At 39.4% G+C, this 21,794-nt stretch overlaps 1 protein-coding gene across 2 annotated transcripts in view; it reads left to right on the top strand.

Annotated features, from left to right (window-relative positions):
* PARN (poly(A)-specific ribonuclease) overlaps positions 1-18,229 on the top strand; it is a 122,327-nt gene extending 104,098 nt beyond the window's left edge. For both annotated transcript variants that reach the window (XM_090023600.1, XM_090023601.1), the window contains 2 exons: positions 11,459-11,652; positions 17,293-18,229. In XM_090023600.1, coding sequence (XP_089879726.1) covers positions 11,459-11,652; positions 17,293-17,345 — 247 coding nt within the window. In that variant the 3' untranslated portion in view covers positions 17,346-18,229. The remainder of the gene's footprint in view (positions 1-11,458; positions 11,653-17,292) is intronic.
* Positions 18,230-21,794: the final 3,565 nt, after the last annotated feature.

The following is a 21,794-nucleotide window of genomic DNA, read 5'->3' on the forward strand; positions in this document are numbered from 1 at the left end:
GGTTTTTTGGATGGTAATCATTCTTATTTTCAGCAATATTTTAGAGGCATTCTTCCAGGGAGAATGTAAGGGAAAGGTCAAAGTGGGAGGGAAGAGTCAGGAAAGATCAGGGTAGTACCCTACTCCTTGGTAAGAAGAGACTAAGAGGAATCATTTATGCAGCCAGGAAAGGGAACAATTTATTTCTGTGCCCTAAAAGGTGTCTCTTCCACCTGAAACTATTGCACATGCATTGATGGCAAATGGGATAGTAAAAGTTGGGAAAATTAATATTAGGTCTTTAAAGATCATTCTTTTGGTGCCAGTCATTATTTGGGATGGCTTGACTCATAATATTTGATCTTTTTGAGATTTCCAAATATGCACGCACACACACATGCCCTCAAGTGCCTCTCTCTGTTGGAAACTTGCTGCACTCTCATTCTATAATCGGTGCCTTTTTGATGTTTTATGCCTGACTTTTTTCATGGTGAAAGCATAAGGCAACATACACACTCTGGGACAGGTCCAGCTGAATAGTTATAATGGAAGGTTGTATATTGAAAAGTCACCAGATTTATGCTTCAGAGGAAGTGGACAAGCATAATGGAAAACCTTGTTGGCTTTGGTTGAGTTTCTAGTGAAGTTTTAAGTGTGGCCATGAATTATGCTCTTAAATAGTACACTGAGTCAAGAGATTTGTATTCTAATCCTGGCACAGCAAGTTGCTCTAACCTTCACCTCTGTGCCTTTCTTTCTCAGCTTTGTTTTCTCTTTCTAAGACTGTGAAAGCCTCCCTCATCTAAAAAATTCACAATGTGTTTGTACAGTGCAGTCTGAGGTCTTTTGGGGACTGAGTGTTAATGTAATTAACGTTATATCTGAGTATATTTGTCCTTACAGGTGCTTCTTTACTTTTTCTCAGAGTTCTCTAACTTTGTAAAAAGGTTGAGGCACTGTAGGGCTGACAGTTTAGCAGGAAAGCAGAAGGTAGTTGTAGGTGACTTTGAGCTACTAGACTCTCTTTCCTCCTTTCTGTGAATATTGCGATCCTGCAGCTTCCAAACTCCTTGCCTCCTATGAATGTGTGTATTGTGACTGTAAAACCAGCTTGTACAGTAAGAACATGCTTAAAAAGGTCTTGTTTTTCAATGTAGCAAATAGTCTACAATCTAATGTATATAACTAAATACAGGTGTCACTTTGATAGTCCCTGTCATGCTTGGAGTTTAAAAGTTTGAGAGAGAAAGAAGAGCTTGGTCATGAAATGTGTGTTAAATGCAGTTGATTTAATCCTTTTTTTTTCAGGCAGGTGTTCCTTATATGAATTAAAATCTACACTGTAGAGAGTTGAAGCACTCTTGAGATTTCCGTGGGGACTGAAGGATTAGATGAAACAGCCCTTTGGACTAGAGCTGTTGATTTAAAGCTTAGCCATTTACCTGCTTTTAAGGCCCGATTCTGAAGGATGGTTGTACATCTAGGTCACTACAATTTCTAAACAATTAAACAATACAAAAATGTCATTGTTTTGTTTTGCTTTTTATCATTTCCAAGGTAAGGGAAAATTGAGTTATTAGTGCTAATTTAAGAACTGGACATAAAGAGATAAGGTTTTTTTTACTAAATAAATAGAACCTCTTGCTCTACACCAACAATACGCATACTTTTTGCACTGTGGGCTGGATCTGGTCTGTTCATGGGTTGGATCCAGTTGGTGGGCCAGATCCAACGTGTGGGGTGGGCTCAGCAGGACCCAATCTGGCTGTGCAGAAAGTAGGGGTATGGCATGGCCCTGACCCGGTCTTATGGGGCTTGGAATTTGGCAGCGGGCAGGGATAGCAGTACTAATTGCCACTGCTTCCCCAAAATTTCTTGAAACTTTTATTCATTTTGTTAGACATCAAAGTTTGCTCTTTTGTCTTTCCTTTGCAGACCATCAGGATGGACCCAGTATGTATATAGTTGAAAATATTATGTTATGAACCATTTTGGGTTGGAGTAGTGGATTGACTCGACACCTTCCTACGTGAAAATCCTGGTGGTACCAAGAATGCTGTGTTCAGGAGTAGAAATAGAGCTGCTTTCTTGTAATAGTTTTATGTGTCTACACCAATTTTTTCATAAATTGACAAGTTTACCACATCGTTTAGTACTAGGGAACTCAACTGGAATAACCACTTTCTTTACGATAAAGCCTTGTTCCATCCACTTTATCCATTTGTGAAATGTTGAGTATCCCTTATGAAACATAAAGGTTTTCGTTATATTACTAATTAGCATTCTGCCATTGTGAATTATTTTTAACATGCCAGTCTAATTTATGAATTCGTGCTATGATGGAAAGGCCTACTCATGAACTGGTGACCTGGAAACAGGACCTCCAGGTCACCTGTTTTGAGACCCGTTGTAACGTAAAGAAATTCTTTCCCAAAACTCCATTCTTCTGGGTAGGACTCCTTGAACTACCATGTGTTCTCTAAGAGACAGATTTTGTAAGGATTCTAAAAGCAAAGCCCTTCTTCACTTTATCTGGTTTAAGAAATATATGGACCTCAACAGAAGAGCAGACACAGGTGTGTATGTTCTTTCCTGAATAGTCTTCAGTATTCAGGTCAGCTTAGGCCAGAGTCCTCTGAGAAGTCATGATTTTTCCCTTTCTACAATCCTGGAATTTTCCTTCACATCATGTAATTTTTGCTCCTCTAAGTCTCCTCTCTTTTTTTAGACAGTAGCTGAGACACTTTCTTTGGTGACCCTTAGATCAACCTCATCCTGTGATTCACTGCCTACTTATAGACTTGAAGAACTGATTTGCCCCAGGCAGTAGGTAGCTGGCTTTATTCAAGGATGTGTTTTTGAATATATGCAGTCACCAAAGTTTGAACTTCCCTTTTTAACCATGTGCTACTGGAATTTCAGTTCAACATGGAGATAAAAAGAAAGGAAAAGCAGTTACGTTCCATTTCTGACATGGAGTTTGTATTTGATGCACCCAGAGTATCCATTATTAAGGACCTACTTAACTCGCGGCAACACAAAGCCATTTTCGCAGCTTTTTCCCAGCACAAAGAGCCCATTTCACAGATATTCCACAGCAGCCCCACCCCGTGGCACTGATTGACAGGGAGGGCTTGGGGGGAGGGACAAGGGGGCAGATGCCATCTTGTCTGCTGCCCTGCCAGTTGGTGCCTTCCCCCCCTGTATATCTTGTTTTTATTAAGTGTGGGTTTTTTCCCCCATGGATTTCACAGGCAGCCCTGGATTTCAGTTTCCATGAAACTGCAATTTAGGTAGGTCCCTACCCATTATCAAACAGACTTCATATGGTCTTCATACACTTCCCAAATCTTCCCACATTTACATTTGAGTTTTTTTCTGATGTTGCAAAGCTCTGGAGTTCATAATGTGAAGGTCAAAGGTTACAGAATGGTAGGTCATATTTAGGAGCGCAAACACTTGAAACCTGAAGGAAGCCTGCATGAAGATATTATAAACATAATAGTATGAACATTGATGCTTACTATGTTAAATTTTAAATTGATTTTTACTACACCCTTTAGAGCAGGGGTGGACAAAATGTGACCCGCAGCCTGCCAGGCCATTCTGTCCAGCCTGTGGGGCCCCTAAACAATTTAGAAAATTAATATTTATTTGCCCATGGCTACCTGTCATGCGGCCCTTGATGGCTTGCCAAAACTCAGTAAGTGGCCCTCCACCTGAAATAATTGCCTGCCCCTGCTTTAGAGAAAGTGCATTTAGATGGAGATAATTTGGAAGTTTAAGAAATACAGTTTAAATAGATGTACCTTTGAGTTCTGGTGTATTTCTGCCTAAATTTTACAAAGACCCATTACATTATGAATGGCTTCATTTTTCTGCAACCTCAGTACATAACTCTGGTATTCTCTAGATTGGGGTGGTGACCCTGCAGCACTGGTGCTGCAAGTGGCATAGGCAACCTCTGTGTGGCACTTGGCAAATATGGGTGGGGACAGGCAGCACATCCGTAGATGGGGCATAAGGCAGGAAACAAAATGAAGCAGCAAATTGGGCAGAGGACACCGGGAAGGAGACAGGAAGCAGAGTAGCAAATTGGTCTGGGGAAGGGGATTGGAGTGGGGAGGATGTGGGGCTAATATATGGCTCACCTGCCAAAGAGGTTGGTCTCCACTGCTTTAGATATTAGCGATGATATTAACTGTTCTGGTTCTAAAATTCACTCTAAATGACAAAATAGCTTATCGACAAATGACTTGGTCTAATAAATTTTAGTTTATCTTTTGTGAGAAATGTGTGCGCATCAAAGTGAATTGAGGGGATTAGATGTTTTGGGGCAAACTTAGTCTATAAATGATGGGAGTTTGCATGCAAGATTTGATTGAAATACTACAAAGTTTGACACACTGTTGATGGCGGTGCTTAATACATCTTTGGTAGTGCTACTGAGATGTGCAGTATATTATATTTTGCCGGTGAATCTTAAAAGATGAGTTTGTATGGAATAGATGCACTGAGTCAGAGATGGGCAAAGTCTGGCCTGCAGGCCAAATCCAGTTGGCCGTGGGCTCTTTCCCAGCTGCCCCTGCCCACGTGACTTGGGCCAGTCTCCAAGAAGACCCCAACTGCACCAGCATGGGAAAGCTTAGGCTGGGGCTCCATGGAGAACAGCCACGGCTGTGCTGGCAGCGCGAGCTGCAGAGCAAGGCAGGGGACTGCTCTGGAGCCTCTGGAAACTTGTCAGGGAGGCAGTTTGCTCTGGAGCCAGGACAGAGCTGCGATCTGTAGCCTGTATGCTCCGGGAGGAGCATGCAAGCAGGGGATCACAGCTCTGCCCCAGTTTCAGACCAGGCTGTCACTGCTGCAAGGAACCAGGGCAGAGCTGCCATCCCCTGCTTGCATGCCCCTGCCCAGAGCATGCAGGCTACAGATTGCGGCTCTGCCCTGGCTCCAAAGCAAGCTGCCTCCATTGCAAGTTCCCAGCGGCTGCGGAGCAGCCCCCTGCCCTGCTCTGCTACATGTGCTGCCAGCATGACTGCAGATGGTCTCCATGGCAACCCCAGCCTGAGCTTTCCAGTTAGGCTGGCCCAAGCCATGCAGGCAGGGGCAGATGGGAAATGGAGCTGCCAGCCAGATCGGCCATTTTGTCCACCCCTGCACTAAGTGAAGTTGGAGAAGAATTCATTTATGAAGTGCAAGTAATATTGACATGTTATCATACAGCATTTATGGACAGTTCTTGGCTCTCTGACTATGCCTTCATTCCCCACCCCCCCCAAAGAAGCTTTCACTTTGTTAATGCAAGGTTTATCTCGGGGTGGGCAAAATGTGGCCTGCGGACCGGATGCGGCCCACCAAGCCATTCTATCCGGCCTACGGGGCCCCTAAAAAATTTAGAAAATTAATATTTATCTGCCCCTTGCTGCCTGTCATGCGGTCCTCGATGGCTTGCCTGAAATAATTGTCCACCCCTGGTTTATCTTCAGGTCTGATCTGGCTCAAGGTAATTAAAAATATTTTTGGGCTGGTATCCATTCTGTAACAGTTGTATGTCAACATTTCCCCTCATACATGCACCTTTTGTAGAATTAAGATTTAAACCTGAACTCGCTCCTAATTTTAAAGTTGGCAAATGAAGTGTAAATCTAGGGTTTATTTTCATATATATGTTTAATATCTATCTATAGATAGATATAATGTTAGAATTGAAATTGAACAGGTCTATAAGGAAAATAATATTTTGTAGTTACCTTTTCCCATGTGTGCCTCTTCTGCATGTGTGCACTAAAATTGGCAGTTGAAACCATATTTAAATTAGCTATATTACAAGAAGTAGTTGCTATAAAACTAGTGCTAGTACCATATTGTGCATTTTACATGCCCTTCCCTTTTTAGAAAACATTTTTTGAAAGTCTGGAAAAGCACCTGGATTATACGTCTTTTAATATGATTTATTGACTTTGTTGTATAACATGTGAACTTGATTTAATGTGTTTTGACTCTATGCAGTATGTTGACCTTTGGTTTTTTTTGTTTGGCTTATTACATAAAAAACGTGGCACAAGAAAATCCCAAATGAATAGTGAACATCTCTCCTATAAGTTCGTATTTAGAGCACTTGACTTTTGTTGACGCTGACATATGAAGACTCATACTTGGAGTTACTTTGTAAAGCAAAACTGTGTAGACCTAAGATCTTGCATGTAATGCCCATTAATGGTAGTTGTGCATCAAGCTACTTGTATTGAACATAAATGCCTTCACATCATATATTATTACTAGAAGTCAAACAAAAGGGATTCTATTAATTTAATGCCTATCTCTGGAAAATTTACCCATCTTAATACAAAAGGTAAGAAAGAGATGGTGGTAGAAAAATGCACCAAGTGCTTGTGCACTTGGTGCATTTGGCAGTATTTTATTGTAAATCATTTATAAATAACCTGGAAAGGAGAAATGCCATGCAAAACAAAGTAATATCATCAAACTATGCTTACCAAAAATTACCAATTTGTGCTTGTTTTAAATAAGTCCATTTAAACCTATTCATTTGCGAAATGATGTTAAACCTTAGCACAAAAATGAGAAAATAGGCTGAGTCTTGCCCTATTGTTAGTCTGAATATTTTTTTACTGGTTTTCTGGATCACTTGATGGGAATGAGGCAAAAAGAGTGTCAATACCAAAGGAAAAGATTCAATAAGATGAGAGAAGATGCCATACCAGGGTGCAGTTCTCCCTGTTGGGCTTCCTGCCCACAACAGCAGTGCTGTATCTGCTACCAACCAGACTGCCACTGCATGAATATGATTATTTTAAGTACAGTTTTTAGATGTGTGATTTTCCCCCCCTCTCCCAATGGTACAATAAAGATAGAATCTCTCTTGCCAAAGTTAATACATTCCTGGTGCTGATTCCTCATCTTAATAATAGTCTGCCTCATCACAATTTACTTGATTTAGAAATTGGGAGTCACAGTAAAAAAATAAACTTCAGCAACAGATGTGTACTACAAAAGTATGGATAGTAAATGTCACAGGCCTTTATCATTGTTTAAGGAAAAAATCCATGAGGGTTTGCCTACTATTAGGACTGAGATAATAGTGAACTTTACTAAAAAGCAAAGTAACTTGTTTAAATTAATATGCCTGGGTAGCACATGTTGTTTTGGTTTATGTGAGCAGCGTTTAGGAATTTGGGGGTGTCGGTATATACTAAGAAAAATACTTGAGTTGCAAAGCATAAGTCAGGTTTCTTGCATCTTGAAAAACTTGTGTGTGGGGGAAGAGAGCTTTAATCCACTTTGTCCTCTCCCACACCCATTTAAAAGGAATTACTGCTATTCAGTAGCTGAAATGACTTGAGTCTGTTCATGACTTGCAGTCAGATGGAGTTTTGTTCTTTTACTCTGGCATGCAGAGCTCTAAAAATCCACCACATCCTGTTGATTCATCAAATTGATTTTTAGTGCAAATGTTGCTAGTCATACCACTGGCACTCATTTGTTCAGCTTTGCTCCTAGGCTAACTAGGTCAATGGAAGGTGAAAAACTTGGGCAGAGGGAAATTGGAGCCTGCATTCCCTGAAGGGGCTGAAAATTCCACCAACTGCCCACTTTGATCAGGAGTGATCTGGAGGAAGTAGTCTATTCCTCAAACTGAGACTTGCCAATGTGCAAGTTGTAATACTTTTTTTTTAAATTTAGCTAGTGATTTTTTTTTTAATAAGAAAAAATATGAGAACCACGTGCGATTTACAGTACGTACAGTTTTCTGTACCCTTTAAAACAAGGTTTTTTGAGTAAATCTGATATGTTTTAGTAGACAAACCCAAATAGTTGGAAAAATTCTTCGTTGCAAGCTTTAGGGTACAAATACCCTTCGACAGGCTGAAGAAGCATGTTGTGCAGTTCACTGGAGTTCAATTGCTGATCCTTCTTCAGCCTGATGAAGGGTATTTGTACCCTAAAGCTTGCAAAGAAAAAATGTTCCAGCTGTATGAGTTGGTCTAATAAAAGATATCAGCTTTACCCAAAGAACCTTGTTTGCCTACATGGGCAACTGGTGCCTCCTGATCCTGGGGGGACACCAGCAGACAATCGCCAGCTGAGGGTGGGGGGAATCCCCCAGTAGCTAATTGCCAGTGTCAAACCCAGAAGTGCCACCAGCACTTCTCTTAGCAGCCAGGGGGAGCACTGTCCCTTGCCCCCCACTTCCCAGCCAGCAAGAGCCAATCTCGGAGGGCATATGCTCCCCCCCATCCTCTCCTTATGTCGCCTATGTCCTTAGACCATTACGGCTACAACCTATACCCCAGTACCCTTTTAGATGTCTTCTTACTGTACAGTAAGGGTGTAATTACAGTACATTGGAGCAGACTTGATTAATCGAGTCTGCTGAACTGTGGTAATTACCACATTCCAGCAGACTCCAGTGTCATGTGAATTAGCATCCCCATGCTGAAAAATGGTGGCAGGGGTGCTTTAAATCTCATTCAGTAAGCTTTAGTTGGAATACCCCCACCGCTATTTTTCAGTGTGGGAATGCTGATACGTTTGACATTCTGGACAGGATATTTGGCTACATATTAAACAGATGAAAATGTCCTTGTCCCGAGAGATATTATATATACAAACAGAGATCTTGCCAATATGTCTAAATTTAAAGGGTTACAGGGTGGGGGCTGACTGAGTGAGCGCTTGCTCCCTGGGGTAGCATGCAGGCTGTCCTGGCCCTATTATGGCCCAGTGGAAAATCAGTGGGGCTGTAACAGTGGTAGGAGCTGACTACAGTTGGCCCTTACTGTGACAGAATGGGTTGCAGATAGTTGCACTAACAACTTGAAAGGGCTATTAATGCTTAAGAGTGCCAGAAGCCCTTTAAAGTTCACAACTAAGAGGTAGTCCCAGACTAGAGACTGATAGATCAGCCCCTGTAGCTTCTGCAGTGGTCTCCAGTCTTGATCAGCTGTTACTAATAGTTCCCATGCCTTTTGGGAAATTTTATCACGTTCCAGCCAAAGGGCTGTACAGATGTGCCTGCCCATAGTGTTGTATATTTTGTAGTGTCACACATTTGTAGCACTACAGAAAAAATATCTTCCAGGGTCCTGTGTGACGGTCACAATCACTTCCTAAAAGAACTGAAAGTAGGACAGCTTCCCTTCAGAGATCTAGGTGTGCTGAGTACCCTTTTGTAGCATGGTGTCCGTATAATTCAGCTCTTCAGTTTTTATACTTCTCCACACAAGTGGATTTTTTATTTTAAATATTTTTCAGAAGGGGTTTTAAAAAGCTTGATGGTTGGGGTCTCAGTTTTGGGGAGTATCTGCACTCTCTTGTTGGAAATTTGCTTTAATTTAAGTTTTGTCTGAAACTTTGAGTTGCATGCTTTTAATGGTATTGGGAATAGATACACTCAATAAATAGTCAACTCTATCCTACTTTTTGGGCCATCTAGCTGACTAGTTTTCAGCAGCTTTATCCAGGGTTGCCGTGGTATGACTCAATGTAAAGATTAGTCACAAATCCCAGAGGAAAGCTGCTTGTATCTGAATGTCTGAAGGAAAAGCCAGCTATTCACAGGAGCAAATGGTGTTTGTGTTCCAAAGCAGAAGAGCAAGAGGCTTAGTCATATGCATCAAGCTTTCATATTGCCTTTTGGATATTCCAAGAAGTGTACTTTATATTGCAAGACGTTCAGCTGAATTTGCTGCAAAAAATGCATTTTAAAGCCAAATCTTAATAAAATTTCCTCTAAAAGATGGTTGAAGAGATGCATTTTCTTACCATTTGTTTCAAGAAAGCTTGTGATTTTTAAGTCAGAAATAACATTAAAATTTTACTTGTATGAGAATTATTAAGAACAGATGAATACAGCAGGATTAGAAGTCCAGTTTCATGGAAAATGTAAAGTCCCACAATGTGAAATTAGTACAAGCAGTCCTCAGACTTATGACACAATTGATTCCTAAAAACCGCATCTAAAGTCAAAATATTGCAACTCGGAACCAATTTTCCCATAGGAAACAATGTTATAAATGAGGGATTAGTTCCTGAACCAAGGCCTGATACCCTGTTTTCACCAAAAATAATCCAGAATTTTGTATTCAATCAATTATTGATTATTAATATAACTACATTACTGTATTTATATTGTAAATAGCAATCATATTGATTTGGAAGGACTTCTTTGAGGTGACTTTGCTGGACATTTTGAAGGGATCTTGGCTGGAGTCTTCTCTGCTTTCTTAAAGAAAGTGTCCAAGGAGGTTTGGACAGATGTTCTCCAGGGAGATGGGCGACACAGCGAACTTGTTCGCTGGTGTGGCATCTCATCGGATCAAGTGTTGTAAAGTCAAAACTGACGTCAAAGTTGGAACCGGGTGTCAATTTATAAATGTTTTAAGTGCAAAATGTTGTAACTCATAACGTTGCAAGTCAAGGACTGCCTGTATAGTAAAATAATTTGTTTAAAAAGAACATTAAAATGCACCAACACTTAAGCAGCTGACAATCAGATGCATGTAAATTTAATTACAGCAGCTGTTCTTTGGGCTAGGTTGTTAGTGCTGCATGTTACACATGGATGCTAACCTTCATTTAATATCCACGAAAATTTTGTTTTAATGCTAAATTACAAGAGCATCCCAGTGGAATTAAAGGATACACCGTACAAAACAGATGTATTTTCAGTGAATTCTAAATAAAATGTCTTAAGTGTTCTGTTCATATGTTAGTTTTTAAATGAAGTTGATGACCTTCAGATTGCGTTATAGATGAGTGTTCTACAGAAAAATAAGAGTTTTATTTGGATTTATACACTCATATGCTTGATAGCAGGGAATCTTTAAGACCTGATTAAAATAGATTAAGTGAAATTTGATGGCTTCATCTGTCACTTAGGAAATATTTTTAAGATTACATACAATACAAAAGAGATATGATGAAGTGAGCATATAGGATGTGTTAATTTTGCACGCATTTCTGAGACTAAACAAATACCAAATCAATTTTTCAATGTCTATCCAGATGGTCTTGGGACAGCTATCCCAAGGCTGAGTCTTAGGATATACTGAACAATCATAGTGTCTTCATAAAAACACAATTGTCCTAATATGGTTATTGCTTTTATTATTGAGCTAGATGTCCTAATCAAAATAAGGTAAAATAATAAAATACTCTTTGATAAAGAGTGAATCATTCTGCATCTAAAAGACTAAAGTCTGAACAGCAGTGAGTATCATTTTCATAGAACATCACAGCCAAACAAATCTTCCACCAGGCAAGGTAATTTTAAGACTTCTTTATTTTCCAGACAATTTACGTAGTCAGCATGGTGAAGTGTCATGATTGCTGAAATTCATAGCTGACGCGTATCTCTAATTTTGGTGTGTAGCCAGATCCACCTGTTTTAATTAGATACAGTTTCTACATTCATTCCATCAGGTTAACCATATTGCCTTGCCATTTTTAATTTCAGTTTTACAGCGACTGGCACAGCAGGAAAGAGAAGTATGAGTCCAATTCAGGAGGAAGCTGGCTCTGATGATATGGAAGAAGAGGAAGTCCAAGACACAGAGCTTGATGAGAGAGACTCCTGTGCAGAGTCTGTTCCAGGTGGAAGAAAGAGAGCCAAAAAATTCAAAAAGGTCAAGAAGGAGCAGGGTCCAACAGGTACAAGCTATTTGGTTGATTATTTATTTTAAGGGTTAGAGATGGGGAAGTTGAGATTTCTGTGTCAGAAGAAACCAGTTGGGTGGTTATAATTCCTCAAATGGCAGGAGTCTAAGCTTGTTTCATTATGAGTCCAGCAAACCTTCCTAGATATTACAAGATTTACCCGTTTGTACAGAGCTTTTGCATAAGTCTTGAAATTGGGAATTCTTGTTTGTGAACTTGACACAGTTTGGGTTGACACAGGACATATGCAAGTTTGTTTCCTTTGTATGACTACAAGGCAAGCACATCAGCTTAAACAAAGCATCAGCCAGGTATATTAAAAGCTAAGCACTATTTGTAATCAATATAAAGGGATGAGCTGAACAAAAATAACAAAACAAACCTGCATTTCATAGTAGTATAAAGGGTATTACAAGTTCGAAACACTTCATTAATTTCTAACCTTTTCTTTGAAGTAGTTAAATAAAATATATGAAATGGGAAAATGGAGAAAGATAGATGAAGGAAAAAAGGAAGCAGTGCAGAGAAAACGTTCCACTTCAAGATTTGACTATAGCGAAGTGGATGTTGTGTTGTATACAGGCTAGATTTTATTACAAATATTGAATGAGAGCCTCTCTTATGACTTCCAGTACCCTGTTAGGTGAGGAGTCTCAGTTGGTCTAGTAAGATATCACATTTACTCGATGAACCTTGCCTGCCCGAGTCTTTCATGAAACACTAAGTTACTATTATTATTTGACATTAGACTTGTAAACTGGTTTGCTCCAGGGAGTAACTAACTCCTTTATTAAATGGGCAGTCATCAAATTTTAGTGACTGTTGTGATTTAAAGTCTGTTTCAGGTGCAAGAATTTCCTGTCATTTGTGGGATTTGAGCTGATTAGAGGCAGGAAACAGAAAGAAAAAAAAAAGAACAAACCCTACATTAAAATAGTGTTTGCCTTCTGATGGTCACATGTATAGCCCCCTGTATCAAGTAATTAATGAGCTATACAGATTTTCTAAATTCACTCCTAGAAAGCATTTTGGATTAAAAAAAAACATTAAATATAACCAGTTTAAAAAAACCTTTCAATAAATACTTTTTAAAGACTGGTGGAGGTGGGGCATTCAGCCGGATCTGTGCTTGGTGGCACAGGGCTGGGAGTGGATCTGCGAGAAAATTTGAGGTGGCTGCACCCTCATCCCAGCACCGCTGGAGCCCATTCCGAGCCCAGCCCCCAGCAGGAAAAATACCACACAGCACCGGCTCCGGCTCCACCCCGTAGCTTCAGCCCACCCCACGCTGCACAGATCTGGGGGAGCATGCCTGCCTGCCCTTGCCCTCCTGTGGTCCACACAGTGGCAAGAGCTGCCCCCCACCCACCCACCTGTCCCGGCTGGGCAGCGCCTTCCTCTGCCCCCTCTCTCACTGCGGGCGGCCTTGGTCTGCCCCCACACCCTTTCCCTCCTCCCTCCCCTTCCACCACACCAGACTTACCACCTGATGGCAGCTATATCACATATCAGATTGGTATTAGGCAATATGCCACCTTAAATATTGGCTATTTGTATCACCCCCCAAATTATCTATCAGTGCACCCCTAGTTAATACTTAATGAACTCTTCCTTCACTGTGCGTACCTAATTCCAGTTGATGAAGAACACTTAATTTGAGGGCAAAAAGGATGTCTACTTGACTTGTAAATATAGGTGTGATGATAATAGTACATAGGTGCATGTAGCTCTTGCCCTGAAAAGGAGGAAGGAAGATTGAAACTTTTGTTTTATTTAGTTGCTTCTGTTTTGTGATGCACAAATCTGTTAGCAGTAAAATCTTGATAAGGCAAGGTACTAAGTATTTTGGTGCCTTTCTGCACAGCTTTGGTAGTCTTATGTACTATTTTTCCTCTTTGTGGAAGATAACAGCAGCTATTTATAGTAAATTATATTAATTTAATGAAATTTAGGAAGTAATAAAATATTTCCTATATGAATCCTACTGGCATAACTTGATTTGAAACCAAACTGTCAGTCTTACTTTTATTTTGTTTTTGGCCACTCATCTGATGTGAGCTATGGTTCAAAATTGTTCTGTTTCATATGGTATTAACTTGCACTGTTCTAAAGCCAATGGCACAAGATGGGAACTATTCACGTGTTGAAAACATGTGGTGAAATCTAAATTTAATTGACAGAATTCAAAGCATCTTGATGTAAACACACTTCTGCAGTAAATCATTTTTAAGGGTTTGTGAAATACTTTTAATATGGCAAGATGTCATAATGGTGGCTCATAGCTTCTTTAAAATACACATTGAGCTTTTACAGCTAAATGAGTTTTGTAAAATGGGAGACTGGAGATGGTATGGACTCTGAGGTCATGTGGTGTTTAGAATTTATACAGGCTTAACCTCCTTCGATTAACTGAATGACAAATGCTTCTGTTTAATGAAATTTGACAAATCATGTCCCCTTTAAGGATGAAATATTCTTCTTGTAATGAATTTGTGTTCAGTTGGTCAAATTCAAGCTTCCATTTTTATACATATGGAATTTTGAGATCATTCAAGATCCTGCCACATGCGATTGTGCACCTCTTCATTAGCTTATCCTGGAGGCTTTATACCTGCTCTAGGCAAAAAGTAATTTAAAAAGCTCTTTTCACTCTTCATATAGAAGCTAGGATCCTGGAGTACACTTGCTTGTTCTACCTGTCTTTTAATACTTGGAGTGACATGACCATATTTATACTTAGTTTTGGGGGTGGCGACTTCTCCCTGCAGTGCATTCATGTATTCCTGTTCCCATTATCTCACTTTAAACTGACCTAATCGATTTTACATTTATTTTTATGAAGGTGGTTTCTTAGTCTTGTCTTAAGTGAATGTACTATGGCTATGCACAGACATTGCATTTTTGCCAAGAAACCAAAAAACGTCTCTCCTGGCACAAAAAGGGAGCTCTACAGAAAGTCAAGAGATTTCTTGTGGAAGAAAACTGGCTTTTCTGCAAGAAGTTAAATTAGTCACTTATGAGGAAGATTTTCTTCCTCCTCATCTAATTTGAATGCCTATACAGTTCTCTTGCTGGAAGAGAGACAGCCAGTATCCCACAGTCCTGTGCTCTTCCTTCAAGAAGGTGCCGATTACTGGGGCGGAGGGGAATGCTACTCCCTGCAGGGCTGAGCAGGGACTTCTAGTGTTCAAGAGTCTAAGGCTTTACTACTCAGCTGTCCAGTCTATATCTTGTCTACTCAGGAAAGCCCAAGACAGATCAACCAAAAAATCCCCCAGCATTATGTCCACGTGCGTAAGTGAAAGTATGTTAAAAACCTTTGTGCAGATGATCTAATTCAGAAATAGTGATCTTGGATCACTAGCTAATCTCAGAGTATTTAATTTAACCATGCATATTAACACCTTTTTAGTTGATTAATTTTAACTTCATAATCTTCCCTGTGCAGTCAAGAATCAAGGTTTGGATGCAGTTACTCATTGAGTTCCTACTTATTTGGAAGACTGCCTAGAGTAAAGATAATCTTTTTCATTTTTATATCCACACATTGTGTCGTGTCACTTTAGTTCAATTCAGCTGTAGCTCTGACTTGCCTAAAAGTGATACTGAGTCCCCAACATTATGAGCTGTCTAGAATTTGTGTAAATCTCAAATGCTTCTTAATTGAAAAATTAACCCTTGCAGATCCTTAAGTCTCCAGACTGGAATCTTAACTTGAATAATCAATTTTTCAGTACCACCACAGTGTTAGTATTGATGGTAGTCTTTCCTCAATCCCAAGGTGCTGGTGCTATATAGAATGTTAACTATAAAAAAAGAAAAAATAATAAAACAGTAGACTCAAATTGTGAAGTCTAGTCTCTTTCTGTCTTTTACTGCTTATCTTTTCAAGCTGGTCATTGTTTTCAAATGGTCTTCAAGCAGCATATTTGTTTACATTGGGCATCTATGCACGTACTGTTTGCACTTTAAGAAGCCCATTGTCATACCTAAATTATGCTAGCAACCGTCTCAGCTGAAGAACTGATGAACTCTTACATTTTGTATCCACAGTATGTGAATTTTGAATTAAAACAGTTACAGCTTTCATTAAGTTTTAAAATAAGTTCTGAAGTTATTGTCAATCATATATAAGCCACAGTACAAGACCTGTCTGCCTCTGAGTGCTCTTCTACTGGTGGTTTTGACCAAGTATATAAAGCTTTAGTAGAGACTCAGCATGAGATGCCTGCTTCCCCGATAATAAAAGCCACTAAAATATACTAAAATTCATAACATAAAGCACTTGAAAATTTTTCATTAAATTAGAATTTGTAGCTTTAAGACTTAATGGTATTTTGCTGTTTCTTATTTTATGAATTGAGGGTGGATGATGGTCTCGCACAAGTTGAGGTACACAAGTTAATTTAGGTACAAATTGTGACTTGAGGCTGTGATGAATAGGTAAGGGTTACACAAGCTAAATTCTGAACAGTCTGATCTTTCTCTGTCAGACCTCTTCTTTTGTACTTAGCTTCTTTCCAAACACGGAACAAAAATAAAATGAAATGTGCAGACATGTAAGAGTGTATTGGTTTAATCTGGCAACTGAAGTATTTAAGAAACTGCTTTTGTTGTGTATGATTATAAAATCTGTACGGTACATTTGGCAGTAACGTGTTTGGAAATGCATATAGCATATTTAAAAGTTATTTTAAATGCAAATACTTATTTTTCAATATTTCCCCTTCTCAACTGCTGTAAACAGCAACTTTGAAGATATAATGACTTGAAGAACAAATTTTTTTATAATAAACTAAGTAGTGCAATGAGAAATTGAAAATTAGTCATTATAAAACTTGAAATTAATGGCAGAACCCAATATAAAACTCCAAAGTCTCTGTAGTACTTAATTGCTTAATATATTACCCATGCCATTGCTTTGTTATTTTACATGGTCTTGAACCCAGTGGGAAGTGTTTAAAACAAGCTTTCTTCTCTTTTTGGTCACTGACAGAGACATTTTTACGTAAAAGCACTATGGGATCTGATCCCCGATCCCAACCATTGAACCTCCCATATGCCATGTGTGCATGGCAGGACATGAGGCTTTTGGGATGTGGAATCAGATCCCAATTGCACCCTGTTTGCCTCATGATCCCAGGCTCTTCATGCAGCAGCGAGCTGAAAACAGGGAACCTAACAATAGGCTGATTTGTTTGGGACTGAATTGGGGCTCCAACTGGGTTTGGGTTTAGTGCAGGTTCTGCTGGCCAGTGATCAACTGATAGCTGGATTGGAATTGCATCAGGACTGGTTTCCCACTTCGTAGTGCTATTACTTCACTGAACATGTGGCCAGATTACCATTTAAGGCACGATTAACAGACTAGTCACATCTTAAGTGTAACATCTGCCAGGGACCTTTGTTTTCACAAATACTCCTGCATATAGGCAATCTCTTAACAGTTTCTATTGTAATCTTTTCTGGCTAGCTGATTTCAGACACACACATCTTTCCCTGACGTAAGTGATTCATACTGGTTTACAACATTAAAAAAATAAGGATCTCCAATTTTTGTTTTTAACTTGCTTTTCTTAAATATCTTGAGATTAGTAGTTTTAATGTTATTTCTTTTTTTTCCTTTCCTTCTAGGAGGCATCACAAGTAGTTCCACTGAACTCTTTGAAGTCCCTGATTCGTGGTAGCAAACAACTGTCTTAAAGTTAGCTGATTCAAAGCAATTACAAGAATGCACCACTGGAAGCCATACTTTATTTAAATAAAGTGGTGTCAAAAAGCAGTATGTCTCATGAAAATCAGTTTAATTTTTTAAACCGTTTACTGAACAATCATTGTCATAGTTTTACTCGTGTGTATATATTAACTTGTTTACAATTCTCTCTGTTGATCATGTGAAATCTTTGCTAGATGTTAGATTTAAGAAGCAAGACTAAATGTATTTTGGTCATCTACTATGGCATGTTGGCTACAAAATGTACAAAAAGAATCAGCACTGCTATGAATTTCATGTTAGGCGGTTCCCATGCTTAAGGCAAGTTTTCACATAAGTCTTCTTGTTCTCAGATTTTCAGGCAGTATAAATATACTGTCCATAAGTCTTGCGAGAGATAGTATTGTCAGTGTCACTTACTGCTCTCTACCAGCTAATTTCTCTTGAAAGCTTATAATATACTTTTGTTTCCTTCCAATAAGACTTCAAACAGTATCCATCTATAAATTTAACCCTATATATACACTTATTTTTGTCCTTTGGAAACTAGAACTTACACTTTCCTAAAACATGACCTTTCCAGGAGTGGTGGGAGGTGGGTTTTCTTTTGGTTTCACACCTCCATTACTGTTTTCAGTCTTTAAGTCTTGATCTGATTTTCAGTGGTTTCTGTTTGTGTAAAAATGTTTTTGCAACCTGTGACAAACCTGCAAACTGCACCGGTCCTTCATTTGTTTAAAAACAATCTTCATTGATAGATTTCAGAAACTGTTTGATATTTAACATTTTTGTATCATGGAAATAAAAAAAAAAAAGATGTATTTCCATAAAATGAAAATTAAAGACATTTTCTTAGGAGTGAATGTGTTTTTTGTTTTAGCACCCTTTAACAGCTTTTCATTTTATGCTCTTGTTTTCATGATCTTAATGAAAAAAGATAAAAGATGCAGATTCTTGCTTTTTTTATAATGCTTCCCATACATCAGGGTAGAGAATAAAAATATTAATAAATTTCATAAGGGTTATAATTAATATGAAGCAGGAACCCTTACAATTCATGCTTAAAACAAGGAATCCTTTAGGAAAGGTAAGGTGTAAAGCAAAAACAACTCCTTCCCTGCCCTTTTTATATTCTGAAATTTTTAAATAGGACTTTTTCACCTTGTCTTTTCTTTTAGTGATATATCTTTACATTTGAGGCTGCATGTTCAGCCAGCCACTTTGGAATACCTTTAGTAATTCAGGTAGAAGTCTGTTTCAAACTTAGCATAACCCGTTTCTTATTTTCTTCTCTCAACCATCTATAGCATAAGAAAAAGAATCTGTGTGTGTAACTGGAAGTAACAGAAATAATTTCTGAGCTCTGCTGTCATTATAGATCCAAGGAGTTTCTTTCCTTGAGATCCACATAAGGAATGAAACCACACAGATCAGCAACTTCTGTGCGCTTCTGGAACCCTCAAATTAATGAGGTATCATCAGGTTCACTCAGAATTTTGTGATTAATGTTAGAGTTAAAAAATAGCCCATTGTGTACCATCTTTTGAAGAGAAAATCTTGGAATATTGAGATGCAATGTAGCCAAGATTTGTTTTTAGTTTCTATGTTTTAAAATGTGGCATTTAAAAAAAAAAAGACTATATTTCTCTCAAATTTAAGCAAGTAAAAAATTTGAAAAGCTTACGTTATCTTGATATAAAGCAACAAAACTCAAGTATGGTATATTCTAAAAAATAGTAGCTGCAAATCTGAGAGAGTGCACCAACGGTCCAAATATGTTGCATTACAGCACATGCACATGGTTGCATTAATCCATGAATTCTTTTAAGCTTTGATTTCTTTAAACTAAGCCAAATGCACCAGTGTAGTATGCACCATGAGGATGTTGTTCTGAATAAAAGGAAGATAATGACTATTCCTGCAAGAATACTTCTAGCCTTTCTCTTATAAAAGCCAAGTTTAATCACAAGGATACTTTACCACCACATAATCCACCCTAACGCTTTCTTTTTCTTATTTTTTTTAACTCTACTGCTTCTATGTAACTACTGCTTGTGCTATTCTGTTTCTAACTGAAAGATTATTTCAGTGTACCTGATATGCATGGTCATTAACCTTGAGCAATCAACAAATCTACACTAATAAAGTAAGGAAGGTAACTGGGAAATATATTATATATTAATGATGCTGGGGGGGCCCTGTCAAGGATTAATACTTAATAAAGAGACTACATCAACATCACATGTTCATTATTCTGTGTTAGTAGCATCATGAAGACCTCCTGTTTAATCTGGTAAGTGAAAGGTAAGTCAATAAATTCACTTTAATATTAAGGAAAGTTGCTTATCTGTAACTTGGCAAAGGAAACACTGCCACTTCATACATTGGATTCACATTTGTTAATTTGTGTAATAAAGCCACACAATTATGAATTTTATTTGACTTTGTGGTGTTTATTTGGAATATTAAAGTGAGTCATAGCCACATGCTGCCTAGTGCAATAAGGTCTGAATGTCCATAGGTGTTGTTATGCTACAAATAGTATATAGTTATGGAATATATGATGAGAAGGCATTTTGGTTTCTTATACATGAGTTTGGGGTTTCTACAAGTGGTTTCATATTGTTTAACCCAATTAAGAGATGATAAAAATAAAATCTCTTCCACGTATTCATGAAACTTGTATACAACATATTTTACAAAAAAATTCTATAAAAAGTCTTAAAACTATTATATTTTCTTGCATATACATACATGCACTGCTTTCCAAAAACCAGCTGCTGGGAATTAAAGTGCTCATTATACACAAGGAAACAGTAAGCGCTGTTCTGTTTGTTATCAGAGGAAAGTGAAACTATAAAGTGCAGATGATCAGCTCCCTATGTGATGCTGCTCAGTTACTTACTAGAAGGAAAGATCTTTTTTTCCCTTAAGTCCACCTTTCAAAAACAGGGTGCATATCACTGCAGGGTACAATGTAAGCAAGAAAATATGGTGTAATGAGGTAGCTGCTTCACTCTTAGCTCTCTGCTAAAGTTACCCACTAAAGCGCTCCATAATCCTCTGAGTGCAGGGAACAAAGTGTTTACTGTAGGGTCAAAACATGATTTTTGCTGGCAAGAACCAGGGACAACAAATAAGCAGGACTACCCAACTAGAGCTCAGAATATGGTAACTGGCTGTGGTGTAAAAAAAGGCCGTATACAAATCATGTTGTTGTAGAGTTGCCATCTGTTTGAATCCATTCTGAGAGGTTTCTGGAACACCAGTGTGCCCACGATGCACAACACAACCATGCCTGTGTGCTTGCATTTATCAGTTACAGGTTGTAGCATGTAGACTTTACATCAGGAAGGCAAATGTACATTACTACAGTATTACATTTTAAAAATCCACTGGACTACTGTATAAATTGGATTCAACATTTAATATGTTAATGAATGCCCTAGCATTCATCTCTCAGCATGCTCCTGGAGATTTATATCTAATTCCTGGAGACTCCAGGGCAATCCTGGAGGGTTGGCAACCCTATGTTGTCTGTTGAACCCTGAACTTGCCAGGCCTGCAGGGCTGGGTTAGGAGTGGCTTTCATTTATGTGACTTGCATGATGGAATGGGGCTGAAAGTAGTGAGCTTTTTTGTTTTTCCTTCTTGCCAACCTTAGTAAAAGCAATGCATGTACTCCATGCATTTTGAGGGTTATGCTCAGAGCCCAGGCACATACAGCATTTACCATTATGTGTGTGATCCTTGGGGCATGCTGTCCCCATGCTGAGGGGTGGTGTAGCACACTGCCTCCAGAAGTACCTAGGGGTTGGACATGATGCAGGCTGGCTGGGATACAGTATTGCTGTCTTTGATATTTTAGGGAGCTGACTTCTGCCGTTACACTTGAGTTTTCACTTGAAGCAAAATAGATTCACTGTGCAGCTGGAGGCAAGCGGGACCTGTGGTGGGAGGGGGTTAACCCCTCACTGAGTGGGAGGAGGCGGCTGAGTGGAACCAGGCTGGGTCAAGCCCCGCCCAGGCCCCTACTTGGCCTAGTCCCCCAGGGAGAGAGGTAGGAGGGGGTACTCACCAGTCCCCCTCCAGTAGGGCAGGGCCCCCCCAAATCCTGGGCAGGGTCCCCCTTGCCTGAGAGCAGCTTTCCCTGACGGTGGGCCCACTGCACATGCGTGCAGTTTAAAAGGGCTCGCCAACAGCAAAAAAAAGCCCCAGTTAGGCTCCCGAGTGGCAAGAGACACACAGGTGAAAGCCTGCTCCCCCAAAGCCCCCCAGAGACCCCCCCAGCAGCTGCAAAGCCCCCTACTGGAGGAAAGCAGGGCCCGTGGTGGGAGAAGGCTAACCCCTCGCTCAGTGGGAGGAGGCGGCTGAGTGGAGCTGGGCTGGGTCAAGGCCCACCCAGGCCCCTACTTTGCCCAGC

This window comes from Crocodylus siamensis, chromosome 12, assembly GCF_052110815.1.
Source record: "Crocodylus siamensis isolate JL-2025a chromosome 12, ASM5211081v1, whole genome shotgun sequence".
Taxonomy (NCBI): domain Eukaryota; kingdom Metazoa; phylum Chordata; order Crocodylia; family Crocodylidae; genus Crocodylus; species Crocodylus siamensis.